The 27,104-nt window shown below is 39.8% G+C and overlaps 1 protein-coding gene across 5 annotated transcripts in view; it reads left to right on the top strand.

Moving 5' to 3' along the window:
- SMG1 (SMG1 nonsense mediated mRNA decay associated PI3K related kinase) overlaps window positions 1-27,104 on the top strand; it is a 147,049-nt gene that overhangs the window by 20,890 nt on the left and 99,055 nt on the right. For 4 of the 5 annotated variants that reach the window (XM_029576036.1, XM_029576040.1, XM_029576038.1 and 1 more), the window contains 12 exons: window positions 2,132-2,257; window positions 2,352-2,424; window positions 2,958-3,055; window positions 14,185-14,358; window positions 15,256-15,480; window positions 16,230-16,331; window positions 16,777-17,046; window positions 22,313-22,443; window positions 23,014-23,175; window positions 24,706-24,824; window positions 25,583-25,670; window positions 26,550-26,651. In XM_029576036.1, the coding sequence (XP_029431896.1) occupies window positions 2,132-2,257; window positions 2,352-2,424; window positions 2,958-3,055; window positions 14,185-14,358; window positions 15,256-15,480; window positions 16,230-16,331; window positions 16,777-17,046; window positions 22,313-22,443; window positions 23,014-23,175; window positions 24,706-24,824; window positions 25,583-25,670; window positions 26,550-26,651 (1,670 nt within the window). Of the gene's footprint in view, window positions 1-2,131; window positions 2,258-2,351; window positions 2,425-2,957; window positions 3,056-5,282; window positions 5,398-14,184; window positions 14,359-15,255; window positions 15,481-16,229; window positions 16,332-16,776; window positions 17,047-22,312; window positions 22,444-23,013; window positions 23,176-24,705; window positions 24,825-25,582; window positions 25,671-26,549; window positions 26,652-27,104 lie in introns of those variants that run through there. The other variant, XM_029576041.1, reaches the window with a different exon arrangement.

Raw genomic sequence — 27,104 nt, forward strand, 5'->3', positions numbered from 1 at the left:
TTGGGCTGAAATAATGACAGACTTACTATGTGGATATTTGTATAAATGTTGCATGGTGCTGCTTCTCTGGCTGGCTGGCTCTTTCTTTTTTTTGCCAGCAAAAGGCTATAAGCAGAACAGAGCCAGTCTTTTGGCCTAATGGAGAGAGTCTAATGGCCTAATGGAGAAAATTTGGTTTTGTTCGGTGGCATAATCTAGATATGCACATTCTGGTGCATAAAGTAGATCAGGTCCGAACAGTATTCTTTGTTTTTGTTAGCGCTTTTGTGGTACAACAGAGGTACTTTAGATAAGTGCCCTCTAAAGATAAACAAAAGCAAGCTAGGGAGATGTTGTTTGCAAGAGCAGTAAAACAGCACTAATTTTATTAACAAATGTAAAAAGTAGTTGTAAGCAACTCAGCTTGCATAAAAACAAGAAGAAAGTAAGCATACAGAGCTTCTGATAGCCCAAAACAGCTAATAGGGATATGCATGGCCAAAAACTTTTTATTTTAATTTTTAAAATGTTTTTGTATGATTACATTTTTTGGTTTGTTTTTTTGGTTCTGATTCTTTTTCTGCAGATAAAGTTGTTTTAAAAGCCTATACTTGCCACTGCATGCATAAATGAAAAGTTCAAAAAAGGAGCAGGGCATGGGCATTCTTCGAAATCTGCACGTAAATTCTTACACGCACTGGCAGGGTTCTCTGCCGCATAATTTTACTTCTGTTATGGATGACATGTTAAGTCATAAAAAAAAATGTAGGCAGATCAGGGGAGAAGGGAGGCTATTGAATTAGGAGGGTTTGGAAGTCCTGTTCTTTACCTGGGAAAAGTAATGATGGCATCTGCACGTGTGTCTCTTAAAATCCCTCTTCTTACATGGTGGAAGCAGCATTTACGTGCATAAGCGCGCCCCCACTTAAACTTGCTCACAGTTATGCGTGCAGTCAGGCTCTTTTCTAACGTCCGCATATAGGCGGGTGTTATAAAATGGCCGCGTCCATGGGTGCGGACCGATGAACGTGAGCACGTGTGCCGGCTTAAAATTTGCTGTCATAGTGTGCTCAGGGGCCGTTGCAATACGGTGCACTCAGCCGATAAACTCGGCGGCTGTTTTTATTACTGGCAGACAGGCAGGTTATGAAAACAGACACAGAGTTTACCGGTGTCTGTCTTCATAACCGGCAGCCGTGGCGGGTCGCGATAGCAAGGAGGCGCTATGGTCCCGCCGCGGCTGCCGGTTATGAAAGCAGACGTCGGTAAACTTTGTGTCTGTTTTCATAATCTTTCTTGTTTTTATGCAAGTTGAGTTGCTTACAACTACTTTTTACATTTGTTAATAAAAGTAGTGCTGTTTTACTGCTCTTGTAAACATCTCCCTTGCTTGTTTGTCCAGATAAGTGACATGAAATGTGCTTCTGATTTTTTTTTTTGTTACGATTGGAACAAGATACCTGCTACTAATCTGAATAATTGGTTAGGTTTTATTTTTTTTAAATCTTTCCAAGAATTATTCTGCAGTTCTGTGATAACAATTCTGAATTATAATCAGTGTCCAAGGAGGGATATAAATAAGAATTTTAAATGCAGATTGAAAGCGGGTCCTGAAGAGCTGTTTTGCAGCTTCCCAGTGCAAATTTTAATTAGTGCTTTGTTTATTAATAGAACATTTTTGTTCCAGTGTACATGGATAGATTCGTATAGTTTATATATCGGCTATGAACTCTTTGTTAGTGATTGTACTTTTGTTAATAAATTTGGGAATAGAATCCATCTTTTCCACTCTCGTACTACGTATGTCATATCTAGTATTTTGCTATCAAGATTACTTTTTTATAGTCCTGCAGGAAGATGTGCATGTTATTGAATTTCCATGAGGCAACAAATGGGCAAATGTAATTTTAACACAGAAAATGACACATACATTAAGCTCAAATAACATGTGTTCTCTGAAAGCATAAATATATTTCAGTTTACAAATAAAAGCTAAAAGTTACACTAGTACAGTGCTCACTGAATTTACCAGTCTTGGTGATTTTTTTTTTTTCCCCTTTTCTTCTTTTGTGCAAACGTTTTCTTCAACCTCTGGTTCCAAGATTCATATTATAGAAAACATGACAACTTCTTGTATACTTTGTTCTTGTAGCTTGTAATGACCAGCCTACAGTCCATTCTGGAGAATGTGGATACACCTGAATTATTATGCAAATGTGTGAAGTGCATTCTATTGGTGTCCCGTTGCTACCCCCATATTTTTAGCACCAATTTCCGGGTAAGTTGGTTTTGTCAGCTGTGTTTCTTAGTAAAAACACTGAAATAATTAAGGAAAGAATTTAAATTTTTGTTTACCCTGTATTGTTTTCAAGGACACAGTTGACATATTGGTTGGGTGGCATATAGATCACACCCAGAAGGTGTCTCTCACACAGCAAGTGTCAGGTAAGAGATTAATTTTCAATGCATTGAGTAGGTTATATACTGGTCTGTGTATTTAAACCCAGAATGTTGATTTTGAATTTTGGACTCCTTTCTAATTGTGGGAAATATGTTTTTTACTTAGTAGGTCCTCCTATTTGCCGCCTCCCAATTCATTCAGCACCCAGTGCTGGGATCCTTCAGTGGCAACCACCTGTGGATTATTTTCTCCCTATTTTAATAGACCCTTCCTCTGTTGTGTGCCTGGTCTTGCAGCAATGGTCCTGAGGCTAGTCATACCGCAGGGCTCCTTCTGGAACTCTGTGTGGTGGGCTATAAATCTAGCCTGCAGGTGCCACCCTTGTTCGTGACTTCTCCTTTCCCAGGGGCTGTGAGCTTAGCATCCCCAGTTAACCAGAGGTGCAGAAGACCCAGTCGAGTAATTGATTGGGAGCCCTCCCCATGGAAATGCACAGCGCTTGCAACTTGATCACTGGGCTGGCCATAGAACATGTTTTTAGCCTTCTTTGTTTCACTTGATCTAACCTTGTTTGCAGGATGGCTACAGAGTTTGGAACCATTTTGGGTAGCAGACCTAGCTTTTTCCACTACCCTTTTGGGACAGTTTCTAGAAGACATGGAGGCATATGCTGAGGTAAGGAACTATTTGTAACCTGCTCTGTGATTTTTAGCCAGCTGAGTGCCACTTGCTGGTAGTTGCTATACATTTCAGATAAAATTAATGTATTCAAATGATCATCTGACAGTTGAAATACAAAATCTTTAGATGCTTCCTTGGAGATTATAAGCAAGTAATAACTTTTATCTAATCATTTCAGTAATAGCTTTTGGATTTCTTCCTGGGAAGGATGAATTTCATTAATACAACCCAAACATGAATGTGCCCTAATGAGAACATTACTGCAGCCTATATAGTTTTAGTTTTAATACTTTGACTTTCTAATTCTATATATGGAGAGTAATTTTATAACTGCCCATATAGGGATGAAATCCACATGTAGAAAGTACACACAAACCTCAACCTTAATTTTCAAAGTGGACTTGTGCATGTAAATCTGCTTTTAAAATCAGTGGGTGTATATGGATCCCTGTGTGACATGCACACAAGTTTATGCCTGCTTGAGAGCAGGCATAAACGTGTAAGTATATTTAATCATGTACATTTGGAAAGCAGAAGTGTGCGTGTTAATGGTTTCTCTCAGGCATAAAACATATACTGGAATCGCTTCCATACATACTTCTTACGCATGCAGCTCCTGGCAGAATCTTCATAAAGCTTGTTTTACGTGCCTAAAACCGTGTGTGTGCGCGTGCATAAATGCTTTTACAACTTACCCTCTTAAAGCACAATAGGAATAACCCATGCCTCACTGTATGGTCAATGTAATTGCGTTATCTTTCCTGCAGCTCAGTTGAGGTGCTTGTTTAGGTTGCTTGGGGATATTGATTTTTTTTTCCCTCCCCCTTCTTGATTCTTGCCTATCCTTTTTTGCTTTCTCAAAATCCATGGTTTATATTTTTGAATCTGTTGCTTTAATATTCCTTGGAATGAGAAACTGAACAATACTTAACTAACTTGCTTATATTGAAAGCTGTGGTCATTCTATTTTGTACGTTTTGTGACTGCAGATTGTACCTCTGTCGCTTATTCCATCCCCCCTTGACAAAGCATATTTCTGAAACGTGGCTTGTTGCTGCTATGAATGGGATTGTTAAGCGACTCATTCACAATTTTTGAATATTTCTTGGAGAGGTTGGCTTTTTAATAAAGCAACATTGTTTGAGAACAGTGAAACTATTTTACCATCCTCTTCTTCTTTTCATCTGGCATTCTATTTTGTTTCCTTTCTTTTTATCTTTTCCTGATTAATAATAATTAGAACATTTTCCTAACTTCATTATATGACCTATTTAGAATAGATTGAAAAGTATTCAGTCCTGTAACTACATTGTGAGTGTTAATATTGGCTATTATAGCATCACTAACTATATAAACAAATTTTTTTTTTTTTTTTGAAGAAGAAGAAAATTGAGATGTAGTAAATGGATATGTATTATAAAAGTATGGTATGATCTGACTTATAAATGCCAACAGCAATATATTGTGTCAAAAAAACAATGAGGGAACATGAGAGAAAACACTAATATAAGAAAGTACACATTAAGAAGTTTGACTCTTTTTAAGTATTAGCCAGTCGTATAGGCACTACCGGAGAAGTGGTGCCTTCATTGCCTTTTACTTAATCCATAGGCCACGATGAGAATAGCAAAAATATTTTTAAAGCAATTTTTCTTATGCAAATAAAATTTCTCTTAGAGCCATTTAAATGAGTCCATTTGTAAGTCAAAAGAATCCAACACTGGCCTGAAGATGGAGTACTTAAATACATGCCTTACAACTCTTCTTGTGCTTGTCAGATTGTTTCGCACTATTGTATAACATTCGACGTGTCTAATCTCTTTGGCAATGGTAAGTTGCCATTCCAAATAAGTGGGATGGGGTAGAAGACAACTTTCTATAGTGGGGTTGGGGGGAGGGGACAGAGAATGTCCCTAGAGGGCCTGTTTTCTTGCATGAGAAAGGGGGTTGGAGGAGTGGAGCCCCCAGAGAAAGCTTCATCTTTCTTTGGGAGGTCCCATAGGGCCTATCGGGGGTGTGGTGTGTTTATTTTGTGGGGTTGTTTTTTTTTAATTGGGAATTGTGGGAGGGTTCCACCATGCTAACCAGCCCTTGCAGTTTGAGCTTAACACCAAGTACTGATATGCAGGAGCATACATATGGTAAAAGGCCAATGCTCTCCTTAGTGTTAGCCTTCTAATGTGTATGCTTCTCTTAATATGTAGAGAGAAGGCGATGAAAAGCTTCTGGCTTCTTTCATATCTTAATAAAACACCTGATGCAGAATTTTATGACAAGATATTTCCTTGCTGCCTTGAATCTCCCATATGAAGTACTGCTATGCTACGTCCCTCAGGGTATAACTGTTTGTTTGAATGTAATAGAATGGAAATTTTCATTTTTATGTTAATTCCTGTTGTATTGACTCCTATAGCAGTCAGTGTTGACACTTCTGAATAATTTGGGCATGCTGCTTGCCTATACACTTATTGAACACTACAGGATATAGAATGATTGATATATAATTCTAAAGGACACTATTGAGATCACAATGTTGATCATGAATTGCTGGATAATTGCTTAGATTAGGTGGGAAAGGGCCCCTGCAGTTGGAGGCAGGACAGGAAGTGCTATGATGCTGCTTCCGGTTTTGTATCTTTGGTGTCGGTTACAATTGCTGAGCAGCAGCATCCACAAATCCTGACTGTCGTAGGAATTCCCATTTTCCTTGTCCTTCTGCCCACCAGTCAAGAAACATATGGGTAATGTCCCGTCAACCTGCATCTGGAGGCAATGTTGTGTGGTTTTTGTTTGTTTTTTTTTAATGACATCAGAGTGACATCATTAACGGAGCCAGTAGAGACAGTGTTCTCTGCCTCCAGCTGCTGAATGGATGGTTGGACAGGCTCATCCTGAAGATTTATTTTTTTAGCTAATGTAATTACTAGAAGATTGCCTCTATACTACCTCTTACAAAGTTATTCATACATGGCCAGTCTTCTGTGGATCTGACCACCTGCAGAAAAACAAGCCATTCAATCACTCTACTCACTATCTTATGTTTTTGAAGATTCAGGTGGAACCTATTCATTTAGCATTTAAGTGCTCAAATTGAGAAAAAGGGATGGTTTGGGCACAAGGGCTGTTACTAATAAAGGGAAAACACCATTGGGGCTCAGAATGCCAGGAGTTTTACCTGCTGTTGCTTTCTCAGCTAGCTGGTTCAGCAGCAGTTCGGAGAGTGGTTTTTTTGTTTGTTTTTTTCCATCAGCCTATGGCAGAATGTAGTCGAGTAACTCCTCTACACCATCCCATTCTTCAAAGAAATCTTACCCAGAGGCAAAAAAGATTTGAGTCCATCCACTCGCAAAAAAAAGTCAGCCTGGGGACTTCCCTTGCTCAGAGGCAGGTGCTGTCAAGGACGCAGTGATCATTTTGAAAACACAGTATTCGATAGGAGGAAGCAGAGGAAGTCCTGCTTTTACTCTAGACCCTCCCAAATTCTCCTGAAGGGTTTCTTCAGCCAGGCACCTCAACAGAGCTTGATAGGCAGTCGTTTCTTGGTTTTTCCCCAAGATTTTTTAACTTTTCTCCACCAAGATTTTCAAACTATACAGGCTAAGGGAACCAAGGAGGACTTTTTACCACATTCTAATGACTTGTTCAGCCTCTGCAAAGCCCAAAAAGAGGAGCACTGACTCAGAAGAACCAGATGTGTTTACCCTTGAGTCAGGCTACTCTACCTGGAGAGGAGGAGGAAAACTCACGAAGCATTCTGGAATCCCTAGAAGAGGGAAAATTCAGTTCTGGTGAGGACTTCTTTTTTTTTTCCTCTTCCATAAGGAAGACATTTCTACCCTCATTTCTAAGGCAACTTCAGCCATGCAGCTATCTGATGACAAGGTAGAGAAATACTCTAATTGGACCCCTATAAGAGGCGCATGCAGATGTCTCATGTCTTTACCATTGTACTCTGAAATTGAGGCCATGGTCTTTTCAGAATAGGAAACACCAGAGATGGGCTATAAACACCCAAGGGTTTTTTTTTGATAAATGATAAACCCTATCTTTTAGAATCAGAGGAGCATTTGTTTCATTTACCAAGGTAGATGCAATTGTAGCAGCAGTCTCAAGGAAGACTAAAATCCCTGTAAAAGGGGTGGCTGCACTAAAGAATGCACAAGATAGAAAAATTGATTTGGTGCTAAAGCATGTTGTCACAGCTGATTCCTTTACACTTCAAGCCACCATTTTGTGCTAGTTATGTGGTTAGGGCTTTGCTCCACTAGATTCAGCGGCTTGCAGATGAGAAACGCATCAACAAAGATGGAATCGGCCGCTGCATATCTCTTGGATGGCCTTTATGACATCAGAATCTCAGCAAAATCTTTAGCTCTGTCTGTGAGCGTAAGAAGACTAGTTTGGCTTTGAAATTGGTCGGTGGATTCCTCGTCCAAGTAGTGTCTCTCCAGGCTACCCTTTAGAGGTAAATTTCCTTTTTCGGGGTGGAGTCGGATAAGTTAATGAAAGGTCTGGGGAAGTCTAAAGTTCAGACTACATAATGATAGATCTAGACCAATTTTTCACCATTCTTGGGGCTGCAGGCTCTGTGGTGACACTCAGATTTCACTCAGCCAATTGATTCACTCATCAATCTTCTAGATCGAGGGGAGCAAATCATTCCTTTTGAGGTGCAAGAAGGCCACGCTCAAATTTAGCTCGCCCTCCGTCCCATATTACATGGACAGTTTGGTCCTGGATATTATTTCAAATGGTTAGGTCCCACAATTTTTATTCCCAGTAAGAGAGTGATTTATGATGTCCCCTGCACAATCTCTAGAAAAGCTGAGTGCGATACATGCAACCATAAAATGTCATGAGTTTAAAGGCTATCTGCCCAGTACCAATCAACAAGTGACAAAAGGGGTGCTATTCAATCTATTTCATCATCTGACAGATCGTACATATCTTGTTTATAGCACAAGTGGCACAAACCCTGATTATGGTACTGCCTCTGGAGTTCTGCAAGGGTCAGCTTTCACCTATTTTAACATCTATTTGTCCCCATTATGTTAATTGCTTTCTTGCTTAGCTGTAAATTATAATATGTATGGTAATGATGATCAGTTTTTTATTCCATTTATATCATCCTGGTCAAATACTATGAAGTATTCAGTAAAACGATGGCTTAATGCATCGCAGATTACAAATCTCTATGAAACAAATTATCCTGTTGTCTGTGAAAAACAAAACAGTATGTCCTTTTCCTACTTCTGTCACATTGACGGACTGCCGATTTATCTGTAAAACAACTATTACGAAATCTGGGTATTGTCATGGATTACACTCTGTATATGAATGAACATTACGTACATGGTGAACTCTTCTTTTTCAAATTATACCTTATTACCTTCTTAAGAATCTGAAACCTCTTCTTGAAGACTTTGATGTCCAAACAGCATTGCAAGTGCTAATACTAACCTCCTTGGACTACTGTAATTCTCTTTATCTTGGACTCCTATTCTCTACTATACAAACTGCTGCAGCAAGATTTCTGTGTAGTGTAAAATGAAAAGGAACATATAACTTACTCTCATTAGTTTGCATTGGCTCCCCATGGTCTGGAGACCTAAATATAAAGTATTGAGCATAATCTGCAAATTGCTGCATAATAACTCAAACCCCTGACTGGCATCCACACTCCGTGTACAACCAACACATCAGCTGCACTCTATAGATAAAAATTTGCTGGAAGTTTCTATAGTAAAAATCGCTAGACTAGATCTCACGAAACCTAGCATTCTCTGTAGCAGGCCCAAGACTATGGAACCAGTTACCTAAGTCAATACATATAGCATTTAGTGATGATTTTTTTTTTTTTTTAAAAAGCTCGTAAAGACCTACCTACTTGAACAGTTTTTCCAGTAACTAGGGCCTTTTTTTTTTCTATTGTTTCTTTTATTGTGCTTTGTCTTTGTTTTAATTTAAATAGCTTTATGCTTGACTTTTTTTGCTTTTGTTTTAACTTAGTTTGTAGCAGTTTACAAATATCTTGGAAATAAGTGGGTTAAAATAACTTTATAAATAAATCCCCCAAAAGGGTGGATCTACAGGCCAATATTAAATCTGAAGGGAGTCAACAAGGCTCTTACATGTTCCACTGTTTCATACGAAGACCCTCCGATCAGGTGCTGAGAACCAAGAGTGATACGCTCTGTTTCAGGAAGGGTCTTAAAATGTTTTTACTTTGGCCTTCCTTAAAACTTCCTTCTAGTTTATGGCCTTCATCTTGATTAACTGTATAATGCAGGACGTACGGTATTTAGAGTGTACATAAGCAAGTAATTTTATGTTGTCAGTGAAATGTTTTGTAATCCTCTGAGCATGGTGGATCGGCAGATATAAATTGTTGAAATAAATAGTATCCTTGGTGAGAGAAAAATAATTTAACATCTCTGGACTTAAGACTTATTTCCATATCTCTGTGAGAAGAATTTCAGAAATGTCTTTTTTTTTTTTTTTTGTATTCTAGGAAATCATTTCCAGTTCACAGCCCTACTTTTCGGCATAGTAACTATACCGAGGACTTTTACAAAAGTAATGGTAGTAGTGGCCACCTATTTAACAAAACAAAGAGTAATGGTTCACCCATATCGGGATGATTGCCTAATCAGAGGCAAATCATACTTGGAGAGCCACTCAGCAATGAAGCATGTAGTTTCCTTGCATAAAAATTCAGGATGCATTGTCAATTTTGGAAAAAAAAAAAATAGATGACTGAACACACAATGCTGTAATTTTAACTTTCCAAAAGTTTATAGATATCTCATTGGCATCACACAAGGAAAGCATCAGATATTTCTTTGCTTAATAAGGACCTTCATACACTCCACAGATGCTAAGAATTTCAGCGTTTTCACCATTTTCGGATCCTAAATAATCATTGATCCTGCAACTAAACAGTCTCTCAATATTTTATTTTTTTTGTGGTTTTTGAATGCTCATAAAAGACAAAAAAGAATGATTACTTACCATTTCAATGGCAAACATGATACCATGTTTCAGCTTTCTCTGCAAAGACAGAATTTGCTCCTGGATTCATTTGGGACAGTCAGGAGTCAGTGAGTGCGCTGGATAATCCTGCTCCTTTTGGAAAAGCGTTTGACAAAGTTCCTCATGAGAGGCTTCTAGGAAAAGTAAAAAGTCATGGGATAGGTGTCTATGTCCTTTCGTGGATTGCAAACTGGCTAAAAGACAGGAAACAGAAAGTAGGATTAAATGGACAATTTTCTCAGTGGAAGGGAGTGGACAGTGGAGTGCCTCAGGGATCTATATTGGGACCCTTACTTTTCAATATATTTATAAATGATCTGGAAAGAAATATGACGAGAGAGATAATCAAATTTGCAGATGACACAAAATTGTTCAGAGTAGTAATCACAAGCAGATTGTGATAAATTGCAGGAAGACCTTGTGAGGCTGGAAAATTGGGCATCCAAATGGCAGATGAAATTTAATGTGGATAAGTGCAAGGTGATGCATATAGGGAAAAATAACCCATGCTATAATTACACAATGTTGGGTTCCATATTAGGTTCTACAACCCAAGAAAGAGATCTAGGCGTCATAGTGGATAACACATTGAAATCGTCGGTTTCGTGTGCTGCGGCAGTCAAAAAAGCAAACAGAATGTTGGGAATTATTAGAAAGGGAATAAAACGGAAAATGTCATAATGCCTCTGTATCACTCCATGGTGAGACCACACCTTGAATACTGTGTACAATTCTGGTCGCCGCATCTCAAAAAAGATATAATTGCGATGGAGAAGGTACAGAGAAGGGCAACCAGAATGATAAAGGGGATGGAACAGCTCCCCTATGAGGAAAGACTAAAGAGGTTAGGACTTTTCAGCTTGGAGAAGAGACTGCTGAGGGGGGATATGATAGAGATGTTTAAAATCATGAGAGGTCTAGAACGGGTAGATGTGAATTGGTTATTTACTCTTTCGGATAGTAGAAAGACTAGGGGGCACTCCATGAAGTTAGCATGGGGCACATTTAAAACTAATCGGAGAGAGGTTTTTTTTTTTACTCAGCGCACAATTAAACTCTGGAATTTGTTGCCAGAGGATGTGGTTAGTGCAGTTAGTATAGCTGTGTTTTAAAAAAGGATTGGATAAGTTCTTGGAGGAGAAGTCCATTACCTGCTATTAAGTTCACTTAGAGAATAGCCTCTGCCATTAGCAATGGTTACATGGAATAGACTTAGTTTTTGGGTACTTGCCAGGTTCTTATGGCCTGGATTGGCCACTGTTAAAAACAGGATCCTGAGCTTGATGGGACCCTTGGTCTGACCCAGTATGGCATTTTCTTATGTTCTAACGTCATCACAGGAATGTTTACAGCTGAAGAAAGGAACACTGCAGCCAGGCAATAAATGCTGTAGTCCAATTCTGGCCAAACGTTTATTATGTTTTTCCTCCTTGGCCATTACAGTCAAGTGATAAAGATGAAGGAAGGGGCATACGTGGTTCTTGTAGTTCCAGACTGGCCAGATCTAAAGAGGCTGGTAGTATATCAGTCATTACATTTTCCATCAATTTGGGGTTTTCTGCAACCGGGCCCAATACTAAAGGATGACCCGTCTTACTCTTACAATTTGTCTCTTGAAAGGTCATGCTTAGGCAAGAAGGTCTACTCTCCAAAAGTAATTAATACTATGCTAACCCCCTCCCCCCCCCCCCCCCCCAAAAAAAAAAAACCAAACAAACCCAAAACCCTAGGCTTCGTTAGCTTGTATAAGAGTATGGTGATGATTTGAGGCCTATTCTAAAGAGATTAATTGTTCTCTGTGAGGGAGTCTACAGGAAACTCCCTCAGACCACCTTAAGAGACCGGCCACAGATATCTGGCCCAGTCATCCTTAACTCCCAACCCAGCAAGGGATTCTGGGCTCAGGGATGATCCCTTCAGCCTAGAGTAAGTCTTAGCCCAGAAGGTTTGGAGGCCCCAGGAGCAGGAAGGAAGCCAGTCTACGCTAAAACCTGCTATGTTTGACTGTGTTACCTGAACATTAAGGTGAGCTGCATTGTTTGTTTTTGTTTTGCACTTCTTTTGTCACTGTAAACAAATTGCACAAAAGGAAAAAGCCAGAGTCTGCCTCCTTATTCCTTCTGGCTGTTTCCAACTTGCTATTGCCGAGTTACCACATTCCCTTAACGCACAGATTGCTGATAGTTTAGCATTTTTACAAAGGGGTTTTGAATTAGTATTAAATTCTTTGAAGGTTCAGGTGGCAACTATTGTGCTTTAGAGGAAGAATCAAACAGGTTTATAGTCACCTTTGCATAAGGATATTACTTGTTTCTTTCAAAGGATTAAATGTTTACATCCTTCTCCACGACCAGAGTTCCTACAGTGTAATTTAAATCTTGTTTTGCGTGCTCTGAGGCTGTTTGAACCTTTTAGAGCAGGCAACTGTAAAGGACATAACATTAAACTGTATTCTTGGTATCAATTACGTCAGCAAGAAGAATTTCAGAGTTACAATTCTTGTCTTGCCGACCTTTTATGAGGTTTCACAGAGAATCAGTAATTTTAAAGCTGAAGGTGGCTTTTCATTTGAATCAAAAACTAGTTTTTCCAATTTTCAGTAATACTGGTTCTAAGTACACCTTGTGGATGTCAAAAGATGTCTCAGGTAACTTGTGATATTCATCAGATGGATTATTTGTGCTCTTTGGTGGACCACGAAAAGGTGAGGCAGCATCCAAATCTACAATGGTTGGTGAAGCTATGTCTTCTGCATATCTATCACAGGGAAAACCAGTCCCAAAAGTATTAAAAGCCCACCCAACGCCAGCACAAGCTTCATCCTGGGCCAAAGTAAGACGCAGTAAATCCTATTGAAACTTGCAAGGCAGCCACATGGACTACATTAAGTCCATTTGTTAAACATTACAGGTTGAACGGCCAGGCTGAACAGAATGTATAAGAACAAGCTTAGGGTCTGTCTACCCACCCTTAAGATATGGGCTTTGGTACCTCCCACATGTTTCTTGACTGGTGGTTAGAAGGATAAGGAAGGAGAAATAGAAGTACCTGCTAATTTCCTTTCCTTTACTTCTGGACACTAGTCAAGAAGCCTGCCCAGGTAGACATGTTATCAAACTAAATTATATTTATATTTTTATTTGAAATGCATTTGCTGTAGTTGCTAGGAAAAAAACTTTAATTTTAATTTATGAATATAGTATTTTCTCTTTGATGTAGTATTAGTTTTGTATTAGCTTGGCTATAGTTTATTAGTTTTGACGGAAGTATACTGGCTCTACTGGATTCATTAATTACATATGTCACTCAGATGTCCTAAAAAATGCTGGATGAACGGACATTACCCACATGTTTCTTGACTGATGTGCAGAAGGAAAGGAAGTTAGATAAGTCTTAGTTTTAAAAAGATAAGCAAAAATTAATTTTTGGCTTTAATTGACAATATGAAAACAGTGGGCACTACTAGATTTATTTGGCTCTTATTTACTTCTTTTCAGTAAAGATGCTTGGTGCATGGCTTGTATAGCAAGAGGATAAGTAAGATTAAGAACTGTTAACCAACATGTAATTTTAAATATTTAAACCCATCCTTAGTGTAACATATCCCAACAAAAAAAGAAGCAGAAAACCATAATCCTTTAAATTTCTCAGGGTTGCTAGCCTATGATTTTGTTTGAATATACTGTATCTTGTTTCTTCAACTATGCTGCATTCACTTTCGTATTTGTCTTTATTAAAAGTATGTGGACTTTTGTTTTCTAGTTAGATTTACTGTACAGTGCAAAATAATACCAAACAGTAGTTTAATTATATTTGTTTTATGTGACAGTTATGTTGGCAAGAATGAATAATTGCCTACTGATCAGTGTAGCGGGTTTTTCTCTAAATATTTAATGTTTTGCATTGTTCAGTATGCTATAAATGAGTGGTTGGATCCAGTACTGGACCCAAACCACTCATCGAAAAAAGCACAGCATTCATTTAAAAAATAGAGCATAAAACTATATTTATAAATGTAGTAGCTTTTCTTTACTGACAGCAGTGTAATGTTTCCTGTAACACTATAAACATTTTTGGATTTCCATGCGTAGGACCTTGGCCATGTCGCTGCAGGGGAATCTGTTGATGAAGATATTCCTCCCCCATCAGTATCCTTGCCTAAACTGGCAGCGCTTCTCAGGGTGTTCAGTACTGTAGTAAGGAGTATTGGGGAGCGCTTCAGCCCAATCAGAGGACCACCGATAACTGAGGCATATGTAACTGATGTAAGAAGCAAGGTCTTTTTATTTTTTTTGTTAAATTGTGGGAAATACTTGATGGTAGATATAGGGGTAGATTTTAAAAAGTTATGCGCGTGCGTACTTTTGTTCGTGCACCAGGCGCGAACAAAAGTACGCTGGATTTTATAAGATACGCGCGTATCTTATAAAATCCGGGGTCGGTGCGCGCAAAGGGGTGCACATTTGTGCAACCTGCGTGTGCCGAGCCCAGCGCGCGCTGCCTGTTCCCTCCGAGGCCACTCCGAAATCGGAGCGGCCTCGGAGGGAACTTTCCTTCTACCTCCCCTCACCTTCCCCTCCCTTCCCCTACCTAACCGCCCCCCCCCCCCCCCCGCCCCTTTGGCAGATTTATGCCTGCCAAAAGCAGGCGTAAATCTGCGCGCGCCAGCGGGCTGCTGGCACGCCATCACGCAACCCGAGGCTGGTTCGGAGGCCTCTACCACGCCCCCGGGCCGGCGACACGCCCCCTTTGCAAAGCCCCGGGGCTTGCGCACGCTGCCGAGCCTCTGCAAAATAGGCTCGGCGCCCGCAGGGGGGGTTTGGGGTAGGTTTTCGGGGGTACGCGCGTATCCCTTTGAAAATCTACCCCTTACTGTAAAGAATTTTAAATAATGGCTATTGGGTATTTGCAAATACTTGACAAATTAGTTCTTGGACTCCAAAACAATCTATAAAAGGAGTCAGATGCCTAAACTGCTCTAACTTTGACAGGCTCTTAACCCACATTAACCAAAGAGTTAAATCAAAATTTGTAAACTATTTTGCTTGATTTTTGGCCCTAGTTTCACCCACTTCTCCTTATTTTGGTTATTTGTGTTCTTGCACAGAACTGCCTTAGGTGTGTGTTAAGTGAATGTGATTTGTTTTTTCTTTCTCCCCCAGGTTCTTTATCGAGTAATGAGATGTGTGACTGCTGCAAATCAAGTGTTTTTTTCCGAGGCTGTTCTGACTGCTGCAAATGAGTGTGTCGGTGTTTTGCTTGGCAGCTTAGATCCTAGCATGGCCATACACTGTGAGATGGTCATTACCTATGGCTTAGATCAACTGGAGAGTTGTCAGACTTGTGGTACAGACTACATCATCTCAGTCTTACATTTACTGACGTTGGTACGTGTTTGCGCATACCATAAGAATTCTAATCTGCAGCTCATTTTTTCCTTGCTTGTTCAATGTTGTAATTTGGGTTGAAGTATTTTTAGAACTAAATTTCAGGTCGATACAGTATGGATGTGATAAAAAAGCGCGATACAGAATGCAAACGAAGGGTCGCGCTAAAAGGCGCTAGGGACAGTTGTGTGCCCCTAGTGCCTCCTTGAACCAGGAGAGAGGTGGCTGTCGCCAGACTTGGAAAATGGACGCTCAGTTTTACTAACCCGACCTGCCGGCACATTTTATTTATTTATTTTACCTTTTGGTTCCTCGGAATTTGAGGATTCTTTTTGACTTCCATTTCTTTATTCTCCTCTTCATGTTCTTTATTGGAATTCTGAGAAGAGGTTTACTGTTTTAGGGGTGGTTCCTGTTTCAGAGTGTTTTGTTTTTGAATTCTAGTAGTTTGTTCTTCACTCCATTGCTTGGACATATGCATACTCCTTACAACAATGATGGTTCCACTGAAAAGATGTTGTTCTCTATGTCCATTTGCTGGCAGGATATTAAGCCCACACATTTGAACTGCCCTAGAAGGGTTCAAGGAAAGGAATTTTTTTTAACAGATAAGACTAAACTTTCTCTTTTTTTAAATGATCTTAAAGTAGTTCTCAGGGTAAGATCTTTAGAAATAAGGTTCCACCTCTCTTGTGAGAAGGGGCAACTGGGGATGCAGAAGTTACCATATTTTTTTTTCCCCACTTCAGATTGTTGAACAAATAAATACAAAATTGCCATCAACATTTGTGGAGAAACTTTTTATACCAGAATCCAAACTGCTTGCACTACGTTATCATAAGGAAAAAGAGGTGAGATGTAAAAACATTTTGAAGAGAAATTAATGGTGGAAAATGTTTGAGGTATGTAATGATAGGAATTTCTGCCCTTAAAAGTATGAGCAGACTTCATGGGCCTTATGATCCTTATCTGATGACCTCTACTGTGTTTATAAACTTTTCATTAATAAGCTAAGACTGTGTAATGAGACATTTATACAGTACAGTAATCTTTTCAATTCTGCAGATCTGGATTGATACGCTGGCTCCAGATGAAATATTTCAGTAGCTCCATCCTAGTCTTTAGTAGAGATTTGTCCTCATAACAGAACACTAACATATCTTATGGCCTGGATTGGCCACTGTTGGAAACAGGATGCTGGGCTTGATGGACCCTTGGTCTGACCCAGTATGGCATTTTCTTATGTTCTAAAATCTTGCTGCTATTAGTAATTGTTTTTCTTGCTTCTTGTTTTAGGTGGTTTCAGCATCTCATGGGGTTTATCAAGCAGTACTGAGCCTTAAAAATATCCCTGTACTGGAGACTGCTTACAAGTTGATTCTGGGAGAAATGGCATGTGCTTTAAACAATCTCCTGCATTACCTGCAACTTCCTGAGGCCTGTTCTGAAATACAGCATGATGTTTTTAAGAACCATGTTTTCAGTGTGGAAAATGCAAAGTTTATTGTGATATTCGATCTTAGTGTTTTGACAACAATTGGAAATGCTAAAAACTCGTTGATTGGAGTAAGTGTTTATTTGGTTAATTAAGGGTTTGATTTATATCTCTGGTAGGGTTATATTTTGAAATTGTTTAACAAAACATATACTATAAGCAGTCCTCCAAGACTCCACTGATTCTGGGGCAGAGGGAGAAAACCACATAATTAGTCTGTTGCTGCATAATTTACAACTTGCTGTACCATCAACATTCCTGAAGCTTCCCCACCTCTTAATTGTTGTTTGAAGAAAGCTACAGGGTATCTGCCTTTAGTCTCAACTATCTCTGTGCTGTTGCTCCACCCCCTCCCCTAGCAAACAGCATGCAGAGAAAAGGAGGGGGGGGCGGGAATAAGGCTTAGGCTGGAGCAGGCAGAGTAAATGAAAGAAGAGGCACACACTGCTCCCTAAACCAGCTCCCCCTCCTCCTCCCCTGCAGCCTGCCATCTCTCCACCTTCATGGCAGGGCTGCCCCGCTGCCTGCCAGAAGGGTGTCTGAAATTCAAGCCCTGTCTTGTAGGGAACCTTTTGTGCGGATTTCAGAAGGGAGCAGGAGGGCAAGATTGAAGTTGGAGTAGACTGAGGGAACAATCAGAATGTTGGATCCTGCAAAGATTTCTTAAATCCATACTAAAGATGATTTTGATATAATTCCTGGATGATATGATGTCCCTTTTAGAATAATTTTTCATTTATATAAAGGTTCTTGGACCCACATATGTGGTCAACTATTCAATATCATCAGACTTGGGGGTGGGGTGTTTTGTTTTTTTTTAATCTGCAACTGCTATTGTCTCTCAGCTGGTAGAAAGGGCATTAATTTAAATTCATAGAAGCCTCTGTCTGGTATTATTGCTGATGAGTTTCAAACTTGTGTCAATTCAACCCCTTTTTTTGTTGGTTACTGTGTTCCCAATATATGGGCACACATTTTGTCTTTGTAATTGACAGCATCACAGACTGATGTTGAGCATCTTTTGCTACACAAGTTTATATACTCTGAAAGAAATCAAGGATTTTCTCAAGAAAATATAAAAAGGAAGGTTGCACTATTTCTGTTCAAAACAAAAGTTGCATTTCACAGTTATGTTTGTAACTTTTGTGTCTTAAGTTGATGATTTTTTATTTATTTTTCTGTGTGGTAAATTTTGTATTTCCTTATTGCCCATGCCAGACGAGTCCAGACAAGTGGGTTATGTACCTTCTGCCAATAGGCTGAGAGAGAGTAAAAAGGCTCAAAGTTGACTTTACTCCCTCTATATAGAGGTCTGGTGCTGCCTTCAACTCTTCAGTATTTCACTGTCTACAGTGGACTGGTGCTGCAATTATGAGTAGGCTGCTTCTGGGTAGGTTTTAGGCCCAGGTTCCCAGTGGAGGTTAGGCAGAGTCTTGTGGCGGGCCATTTTGGGGGTGGTCCTGATAGGACTGATTCTTCTGTCTCCCTTGGGAATGGACTTGTGGTCTCTGTTATCAGACTACTGGGTTCAAGCAGCAAGTTGTCCTGGGTGTCTTTGTTCCCTTGATGAATCCTGGCTGCAGGAGGTACTAAGAGCACACACTCCTATTCTGGAAGAGCAACAGGAAAGCAGTAAAGTTTATGTAAAAAAAAAAAAAAGTGATCACTCTCCCCTCTTGGTAAGGCAGTTAAGAGGGAGGTGCAACACCTCAGGTAAGTCATAGTGGCTCTGTGTGTTAGCCAGTGCAATCTGCCTGGCTTGTGAGTAGGTAGATCCCAGATGGGCAAGTGCAATCTGCAGTGCATCAACACCCTGCCAATAGCAAATCTGTTGGATTCCCCAGATCAAGCCCTGGCTCTTTCAATGGAAGGAAGCACTGTAATGCAAGGTGAACAAGGCCTGATTGGTGTGCCTAGAGACAAGAACGGTGTGGCTGGCACTGTAGGAGTTTCGTCCTCTTTTGTGCAACCGGGCAGTCAGAGACCTATTAGACAATGCAACAACAGTGGCCTACATCAACCACCAAAGGAGGTACCAAGAGTTGAGTGGTTCCTGTAGAAGTGGAGATGCTGATGTGCTGGGCAGAGCAGCATCTGACCTTGATAGCGGCCTTGCACATAGCAGGGTCCAAAAATGTGCAAGCAGATTTTCTCAGCTGACAACTTTTGGACCCCAGAGAATGGGAGCTTTCAGAGGAAGCAATGACTCTCATTTCTTGCATCTGGGGTATTCCTCATGGATCTGATGTCAACTCAGAGGAATGCCAAGGCATCACGCTTCTTCAGTCGCAGAAGAGAGCAATGAGTGGAAGGGGTTTGTGCACTGGTTCTTCCTTGGCCACGTGATGTCCTGATCTACGTGTTTCCACCTTTGCCTCTGGTGAGCAAGGTTGTAAGAAGAATAGAGGTCCATCTAGGATAGGTGATTCTTGTGGCTCTGGAGTGGCTACAATGGCCTTGGTTTGGTCAATCTAGCAGTGAATGGCCCCTTGAGATTGGAACGTCTACCAAATCTACTGTGGCAGGGCCCCGTATTTTCTTATCAAGCAGATCGCTTTTGTCAAATCGGCTTGGCTTTTGAAAGACTCCAATTAAGGAAGAAAGAATATCCTGAAGATGTTGGTTCTACTCTCTTGCAGGCTCGAAAGACTCCTACTTCCTTGGCATATGTCTGGGTTTCGAGAGTCTTCAAGTCTTGGTATTCGGAGCAAGGGGTGGACCCTCTGCGAGCGTTGGTGGCGCAGGTTTTGGCCTTTTTTGCAGAGAGGCTTGTTGAAAGGTTTGTCCTTTAGTTCACTGAGAGTACAGATGTTGGTCCTGGGCTGCTTCCAGGGCAAGATTCATGGAACAGCTCTGGCTGTGCATCATTATGTGGCTCGTTTACTTCAAGGGGTGCCCTCCCTATTTGTAAGGCGTACCCTTCTTGGAGCCTTAACTTGGTCCTCAAGGGCATGTGTGAAGCGCCGTTTTGAGTCTCTTAAGAGGGCCAGCATAAAATATCTGACTTTGAAGGTAGTTTTTCTGGTGGCGATTTGTTCAGCCAGAAGAATGTCTGTCTGAAATTCAAGCCCTGTCTTGTAAGGAACCTTTTGTGCGGATTTCAGATTCCAGTGTCTCTTTGAGGACGGTACTGTCTTTTCTGCCGAAAGTAGTTTTGGCGTTCCACTTAAGTCTGTCAGTGGAGCTTCCAGCATTCACAAATCTGGAGGTTGGTGTGCTTCTTTCAAAAGAGTTAAGGCATCTGGATGTCAGAAGGGCTTTGTCACAGTATCTAGAAGTCCCTAACAGTTTCACATTGTCTGATCACCTTTTTGTGCTATGGAGTGGTGCAAAAAAGGGTCAGAAAGCATCAAAGGCCACGATTGCAAGTTTGGTTGAAGGAGACCATTGGTTCCGCATATGTCTGTCGCAGTCATCCGATCCCGGAAGGCTTAGTGGCTCATTCTACCAGTTGCCAGGTGGCTTCCTGGGCAAAATGTCAACTGGTTTCGCTGCAAGAGATTAGCAGGGCGGCTACGTGGAAGTCTTAACATACCTTTGTCAGACACTACCAATTGGACTTCTAGGCCTTGAACGTTGGCAATTTCAGTGAAAGTGTACTTCAAGCGGAATTCACAGTCCTACCCCGGTTAGTGTAGCTTTGGTACATCCCAGGAGTCTGGACTGTTCTGGGTACATACAGGGAAAGGAAAATTGGTTCTTACCTGATAATTTTCATTCCTGTAATACCACAGATCAGTCCCGAGTCTGGTGGTGGAGAGGTTTGGAGAGTCCGCTCAGTCTGTTTTTCTATAATAATTCTGAAGAATGGCAAAGGTTTCTGATTAGTCCCTACAATAATAGTTCCAAATTTGGTGTTAAATTTTCTTCTTCCTCTGCTGGTTCTGGGGAATATTATAATGTTGATTGGTTAGTGTTTTTTTGGTTTGTTTTTTTAGCTATTTTATGCTTGGGTACTTAGTAATACTGAGGATCTGCAGTTGGCACACCGGGTTAAGAGGCGGTGTCTGAAGTTTTTCTCTGTCTCCATCTGCTGGAAGGGAGGCAAAACCCAGGAGTCCAGACTGATCTGTGGTACTACAGGAATGAAAATTAGCAGGTAAGAACCAATTTTCCTTTCTGAAAGTGCAAGTATTCTCTCGATCCCATCGGCTGCTGAGAGAACCAGGATACTTAGTGTTACAGCCTTCTATGGCATGAAAGAGGACCACATAGTGGACTTGATAGTTTGGAGCCTCTGTGAGGTCAGCTTATGGAGAAATCAGTATTTCTCTCTGACAAGTTCAGAATACTAGCAACGAGTATGTTACCCGCTGTGAAGGAGGTTGGCCTAATCATGATTTTAACCCAGGAAATCTCTACAGCAAAGACCATGGAGTGAAGTTTCTTGGTTGCATTAAATTTTGGTTGTGATGGTGATTTGGAAACCAAAACAAACAATTGCCTTTAATTGTCTTTGCTTTGACATAGGATACTGAAGAGCTGAAGGTAGCACCAGACCCATATAGGGGGAGTCGAGTCAGCTTTGAGCATTTTTTTTTCCTGTCTCCCATCTGCTGGCAGGGGGGACATAATCTACTTGTCTGGTCTGGCAGGACTAAAGAAAAATAAATTAACAGGTACATTTTAAATGTTACCATAATTTAGCTACTTAAAAACTAATGTGGATGGTTTTCATTTAAAAAAAAAGAAACCATACACAAAATTACTCTTTTTTTTTTTTTTTTTTTTTTTTTTTTTTGCATAGTCAGAGGTGTGAATCATGAAGCAAAATTATGCAAACTTGCCACACAATTGCCTCGCTTTTTGTTTTGGGTTGTTTTTTGTTTTTTTTTTTTTTAAATCTACCATGAATTTGCTGACTTGCAACAGAATCTTGAAAAATCTGTCACAGGAAACTGGGAGCTCTGACTGTAAGCAGACTACATAGTTTTTCATTGCAAGTCAGTTTCTCAGTACTAAATGAATTAAATTCAGATGACCCGATGCTGAATAATTAGGCCTGTTATAAATTTCAGAAAACTGAAGTCTACTCCTGTGCTTTGTTGGGATTTTCAGACGATGGTCCCTTATTATAAATTGTATTGGGTCAGTCACCAAAACAGGCCACTTCTGCAAGTTATCCATATCTTTTCTGACTCCTCCCCCTTCCCCAACCCCTACCCTACAACAACAGCCTGTAAGTTTGTAGTTGTGTATTTTGATGCTGTTTTAATGAATTCAAGCAAAAGCACAATTTATTTCTTGGAAAAGTGCAGTTGTATACAGCATATGCATTAATATTACACTGATAGGTTGCAATATTGCAAACCTTTACTTCTTTGTGTTTATTTTTAGATGTGGGCGCTCTCTCCTACTGTGTTTGCATTACTGAGCAAGAATCTGATGGTAGTACACAGTGACATAGCAGTGCACTATCCTGCTGTCCAGTATACTGTACTCTACACGCTGTATTCACACTGTACCAGGTATGAAGAGCACAAAGTAATAGTTTTAAAGATTATTTTTCTATGATTGTCTTTTCCTAGTGGGCACATTGCCTTTCTTTTCAGTGCTCATGAGCATTGATTTATTTTATTCACAACTGGAGCCAAAGTTAGTCTTGCTTGTGCCCTTAAAACAGGGACAACTCTCAGTAATGATTGGGTGACATAATCACTACCTGCTAATGTGTTTCAGTTCTGGGTTTTTGGTTTTTTTTTTGAGGACCCACTTGTAGGAGTTGGAGCATAATTTGCCTTTTATTCCCAATTGGTCCTTGAATTGTCTTTTGAGACCACTAACAAAGATACCAATTTGTGTTAGTTGTAGTAGTAATCTTAGTAATGACCAATAAGCTAAAAAGTACGCCCTTCAAGTTACTGTTCTGAGCTGAACGTAAACTGGCGGCCTGATAGAATCCTTGTGCTAGCCCCTTCCATTTGTCTCTCCTCTGTGTGAGAGATGCCACTGTTGCAAAAATCTAAATTGGACAGCTTGCGCGTGTGGTATTTCATGGACATATCTGATCACCTTTGTTTTTTGTTTTTTTTCCCTAGGCATGATCATTTTATATCTAGCAGTCTCAGTTCCTCATCTCCTTCCTTGTTTGATGGTGCTGTAATTAGCACTGTGACCACAGCTACCAAGAAACATTTTTCAATCATTCTAAATCTTCTGGGGACATTGCTTAAGAAGGATAATCTTAATCAGGATGCCAGGTACAGTCCACACTTTTTTTTTTTCTTTTTTTGTCATGTAGCAAATATATGAAATATTCTTGGCAACGTTTTTTGTGAATTTACAACTGGACTATGAAACTATTGCATTAGAGCAAGACTCTGTTTTATTAAGTGTTATATTGATCCTAAATTTACTGGACTTCTGGTAGGGATTGGATGAGAATCAGTCAGTTAAATCACATTTTCATTACCTATCCTAACACTATTTCTTGCTTTTTGTTGTATTCCTGTTAGGAGTTTGGGCAATTTTGACCCTTTCCAACACTTAAGTGAGATTTTTTCCTAAGTATAATTTTGTCTTTTGTATTGTCCTTGTTTTGTAGTCTGTGTGATTAAAGGTCCCCCCCCCCCCCCCCCGGGCTTTTTTTTCTTTAAAGGGCTGTCAAACAAGACACAATTTCCCAATCCTAAGTCTTATGTCAGTACTATGCAGAATAACACCCTTCTCTCTGACTTTCATTCTTTAACACTGAAATTATATTCTGTCTCTGAGATTATTACATAAAGTTTATGTGGGTGGGGAAGTGAGTTCTTATTGTGCAGCATACAGAGAACCTATGGGCCAGATTTTTAAAATTATGTGCGGGTGTAGATTTTATAACATCCGTGCGCTGCCGCGTGCATGTTATAAAATCTGGGGTCGGTGCGCTAGGGGGTGCACACTTGTGCACCTTGCGCGCGCTGAGCCCAAGGGGAGCCCCGATGGCTTTCCCCGTTCCCTCCAAGGCCGCTCCGAAATCGGAGCGGCCTTGGAGGGAACTCTTTTTTGTGAATTCCCCCCCCCCTTACCTTTTGTTTCCAAAGTTACGCCTGCCCCGGCTCGCTGTGCCGGAGGACTTGGGGCTTAGGCTCGGCGCACGCAGGGGCAGCTTTTCAGGAGTTATGCGCGTATCCCTTTGAAAATCTACCCCTATATGTGCAACTTCATTGTGACTTGGCCTCAAAAGCACCGCTGCCTGTCTGGCCTTCAGTGCTTTCATCACAGTTTTGTTCCTTTTTTTTTTTTTTTTTTTTTTTTTTAATAAGTAACCCACAAACCATTCAACCACTGTCTTTTGACAGTAGTGTTCTAACTTCATCTTTACTCTTGTGTCAGATATTTACAACTGTCTGTGCTGTATTATATATACCTGCCTCAAACTCCGTGTGCTGAGAAGAGCCTTAAAGTTTCCATAATATTCTTCAGTTTCTGACCCCGATGTGCACATAGCTAAATTCTTCACTTGTGGGAAAACCTTTTGTTTAATTCCAGGTTAAACAGAATTTCATAGTTCTGAGAAAAATATGCAGAACTAGTATGTGTGATTTGGAATCTTACTCAAGGGATTTCATTAATTTAGACTTTTAAATAAATACAAGGGGTAGTCATTAAATAAGGTGAATTTAAGCTATTTGGATGTTGTGCTTAAATTCACTGTATTAACTCTCTTCCTTGTAGCTTAAATATTGATTTATGTAGGCCGCAAAAATCAGAATTCTGAATTATATGTATAAAATATATATTTTTAGGAAACTCTTGATGACCTGGGCTTTGGAGGTAGCTGTTCTCATGAAAAAGTCAGAAACCTATGCACCTTTATTCTCTCTCCCATCTTTCCATAACTTTTGCAAAGGACTTCTAGCAAATGGTAAGCTTTCACAGGTATTTGTTTTTGGGATCTGTCTTTTTTTGGGTGTTTTTCTGAGTGGCTGTTCAGAATAGAGGCAAAATATAGCTGTGGCAGTGACATTTGCTTCTGTTTTTGTTTTAACTAAACATGTTTTAGGTGGTTCTGTATCCAAAAGCAAGGATTCAGTCCCTCTTTGTCTGTTCCTTTTAATGCTATTAACTGGAACTTAGTACAGCCAAGGTCATGATACTTGGTTTGAGCAAACGTTGTTTTTCATCATAATTTGAGTTGATAGAAATGTAAAGGTCTTTTGCTTTGCAGAGGTTTAGCATTCCAACTTTAAAATTTTGAAGTAGTGAGTCCACTTATTGGACCAATAAAAAGATGATTCAGTGCCTTAGCTTAGCCTCTTCAGATGTCATGTTTTGATTTGAAAATGTTTGGTAAGTTGATATGGTGTTTTCAGTTGCATCCTTTTAAAAGGAGTTTGAACCAAGCATTGTAAAGGAGCATTAAGCTAATTTCATATATTATTCTGCATAATACACAAATTAACCTTGTATTAGAGATGAAGGTATAGCAGAGTCCTTTGAGGTTGCAAGTCACTTCAAGAACACTGCAGGTGTAGAATATCATAAAGCAGTGCAAAAGAGTTGAACTACTAAAGCATTCTTCCTGTTTAAAAATTTTTACGGATTATTTCCATATGAATGTTACTGGTCTTCAAATGTGTCTCTTTCCCTCCCAACTATAACTGCTTCGTGCCACCCTACTAGCTCTTCTTGAAGAAGTGACTGTATGCCTCCAGTCATGCAGTAGTTTACATATTCTGTCGTCATCTCTGCCAGTTGACCTTCTACAAAGGTACAGAAAACATTGTTTTTAAAAAAAAATTCCTTCATAGTTATTGATAACTCCAAGATAGATATAGTATCTTCTGCTAAGAATCTTAGTGTAATTATAGATCATGACCTCACTTTTAATGGACAGAGTAAATATGTATTGATACCAGGTTTCTATAGATTACATGTAGTCTATAATTTGAAGCTGCTACTCCCTGCCCCTGAGTTTCGTGGAGTAGTTCAGGCACTGATTCTCCCACTGTTAAACTACTGTAACTGTTTATACATTGGTGTGCTCAAACCAGCCTTGAAGGCTTTAAAGATGTTACAAAATGCCATAGCAAGGCTACTGTTGATTTGAGGGACCCCCATCTCCTCAGTTTTAAAAGATCTGCTTTGGCTACCAGTTGTATCTAGAATTTCCTACACAACTTTGATGCTAGTTCATAAATTGGTAGCCTTTGATTCCTTGCCATGGGCAAATGCTTTATTATACTTAGTAATGATCACGATGGATTATATATCTTCACAAAGAGGGCTCCTGGATATGCCCTCTGTTTGTCATGCTGAGCTAGCAATAACTAGAGAGAGAGAGAACACTTTCTGTAGCTGCTCCCTTACTCTAGAATTCTATTCTTCAGGGACCTGTTTTGTAAACTGTCTAAAACCTTTAAAGTAGTGTTGAAAATTTCTTTCCAAGCTAGCATTTGACAAAGCATGGGTTAATGCAGTGGCTGTTATGATGGGGAAACATTTGCATTTACTGGAATATCTTTGTTTGTTTTAAAGATTAAGTATATTTTATTGTAAATTACCTAGGACCTTGGTATTGTTGTTAGTATTAATAAATAAATAAATGCTCAAGATTTGCTGCTTTGAATTGTTACTTGTTTTAATGCAGATGTGTGGATGTATGCCGTGTTCAGCTAGTTCATACTGGAAACCGCATCCGGCAAGCTTTTGGCAAATTGCTGAAATCTATTCCTCTTGATATTGTGCTGAGGTATGAATGTTTTGGACCAGGAGTTGGACAGTTTAAGGTAGCAAAAATCTTAAAATGTTGATACCCAGAATGATTCATTATTAGAAAGCACTTCCCAGGTCCTTTACCTACCAGGTTTCTTGGTTAGCTGAGCATTCTGAACATCTTTGCATTGCAAAATAGAGTTTTTCTTCATGTGAAAGGACTGCTTTCTAAACTGCATCTGGGGTAAATGTGCTAAAATTACATTAAAATGCTTAAAGGTTTGTTATTGTAAGTTCATTGTGTTCAGAATCAAGAGACTGCAGTTCCGACTTCATTGAGACAAATATTCTGCGTTCACTTTGTAGAATGTAGCCTATTTCAAATACAGGTACCCAGGTGACCAATTAATTCCAACTCTGATTTTCTCTGAGATTTAAATTATTTTGTGTTGGATAATCCATGAAGATTAGCTTCTTTCCACACTTAAAA

The sequence above is a fragment of the Rhinatrema bivittatum genome, chromosome 14, assembly GCF_901001135.1.
Source record: "Rhinatrema bivittatum chromosome 14, aRhiBiv1.1, whole genome shotgun sequence".
Taxonomy (NCBI): Eukaryota; Metazoa; Chordata; class Amphibia; order Gymnophiona; family Rhinatrematidae; genus Rhinatrema; species Rhinatrema bivittatum.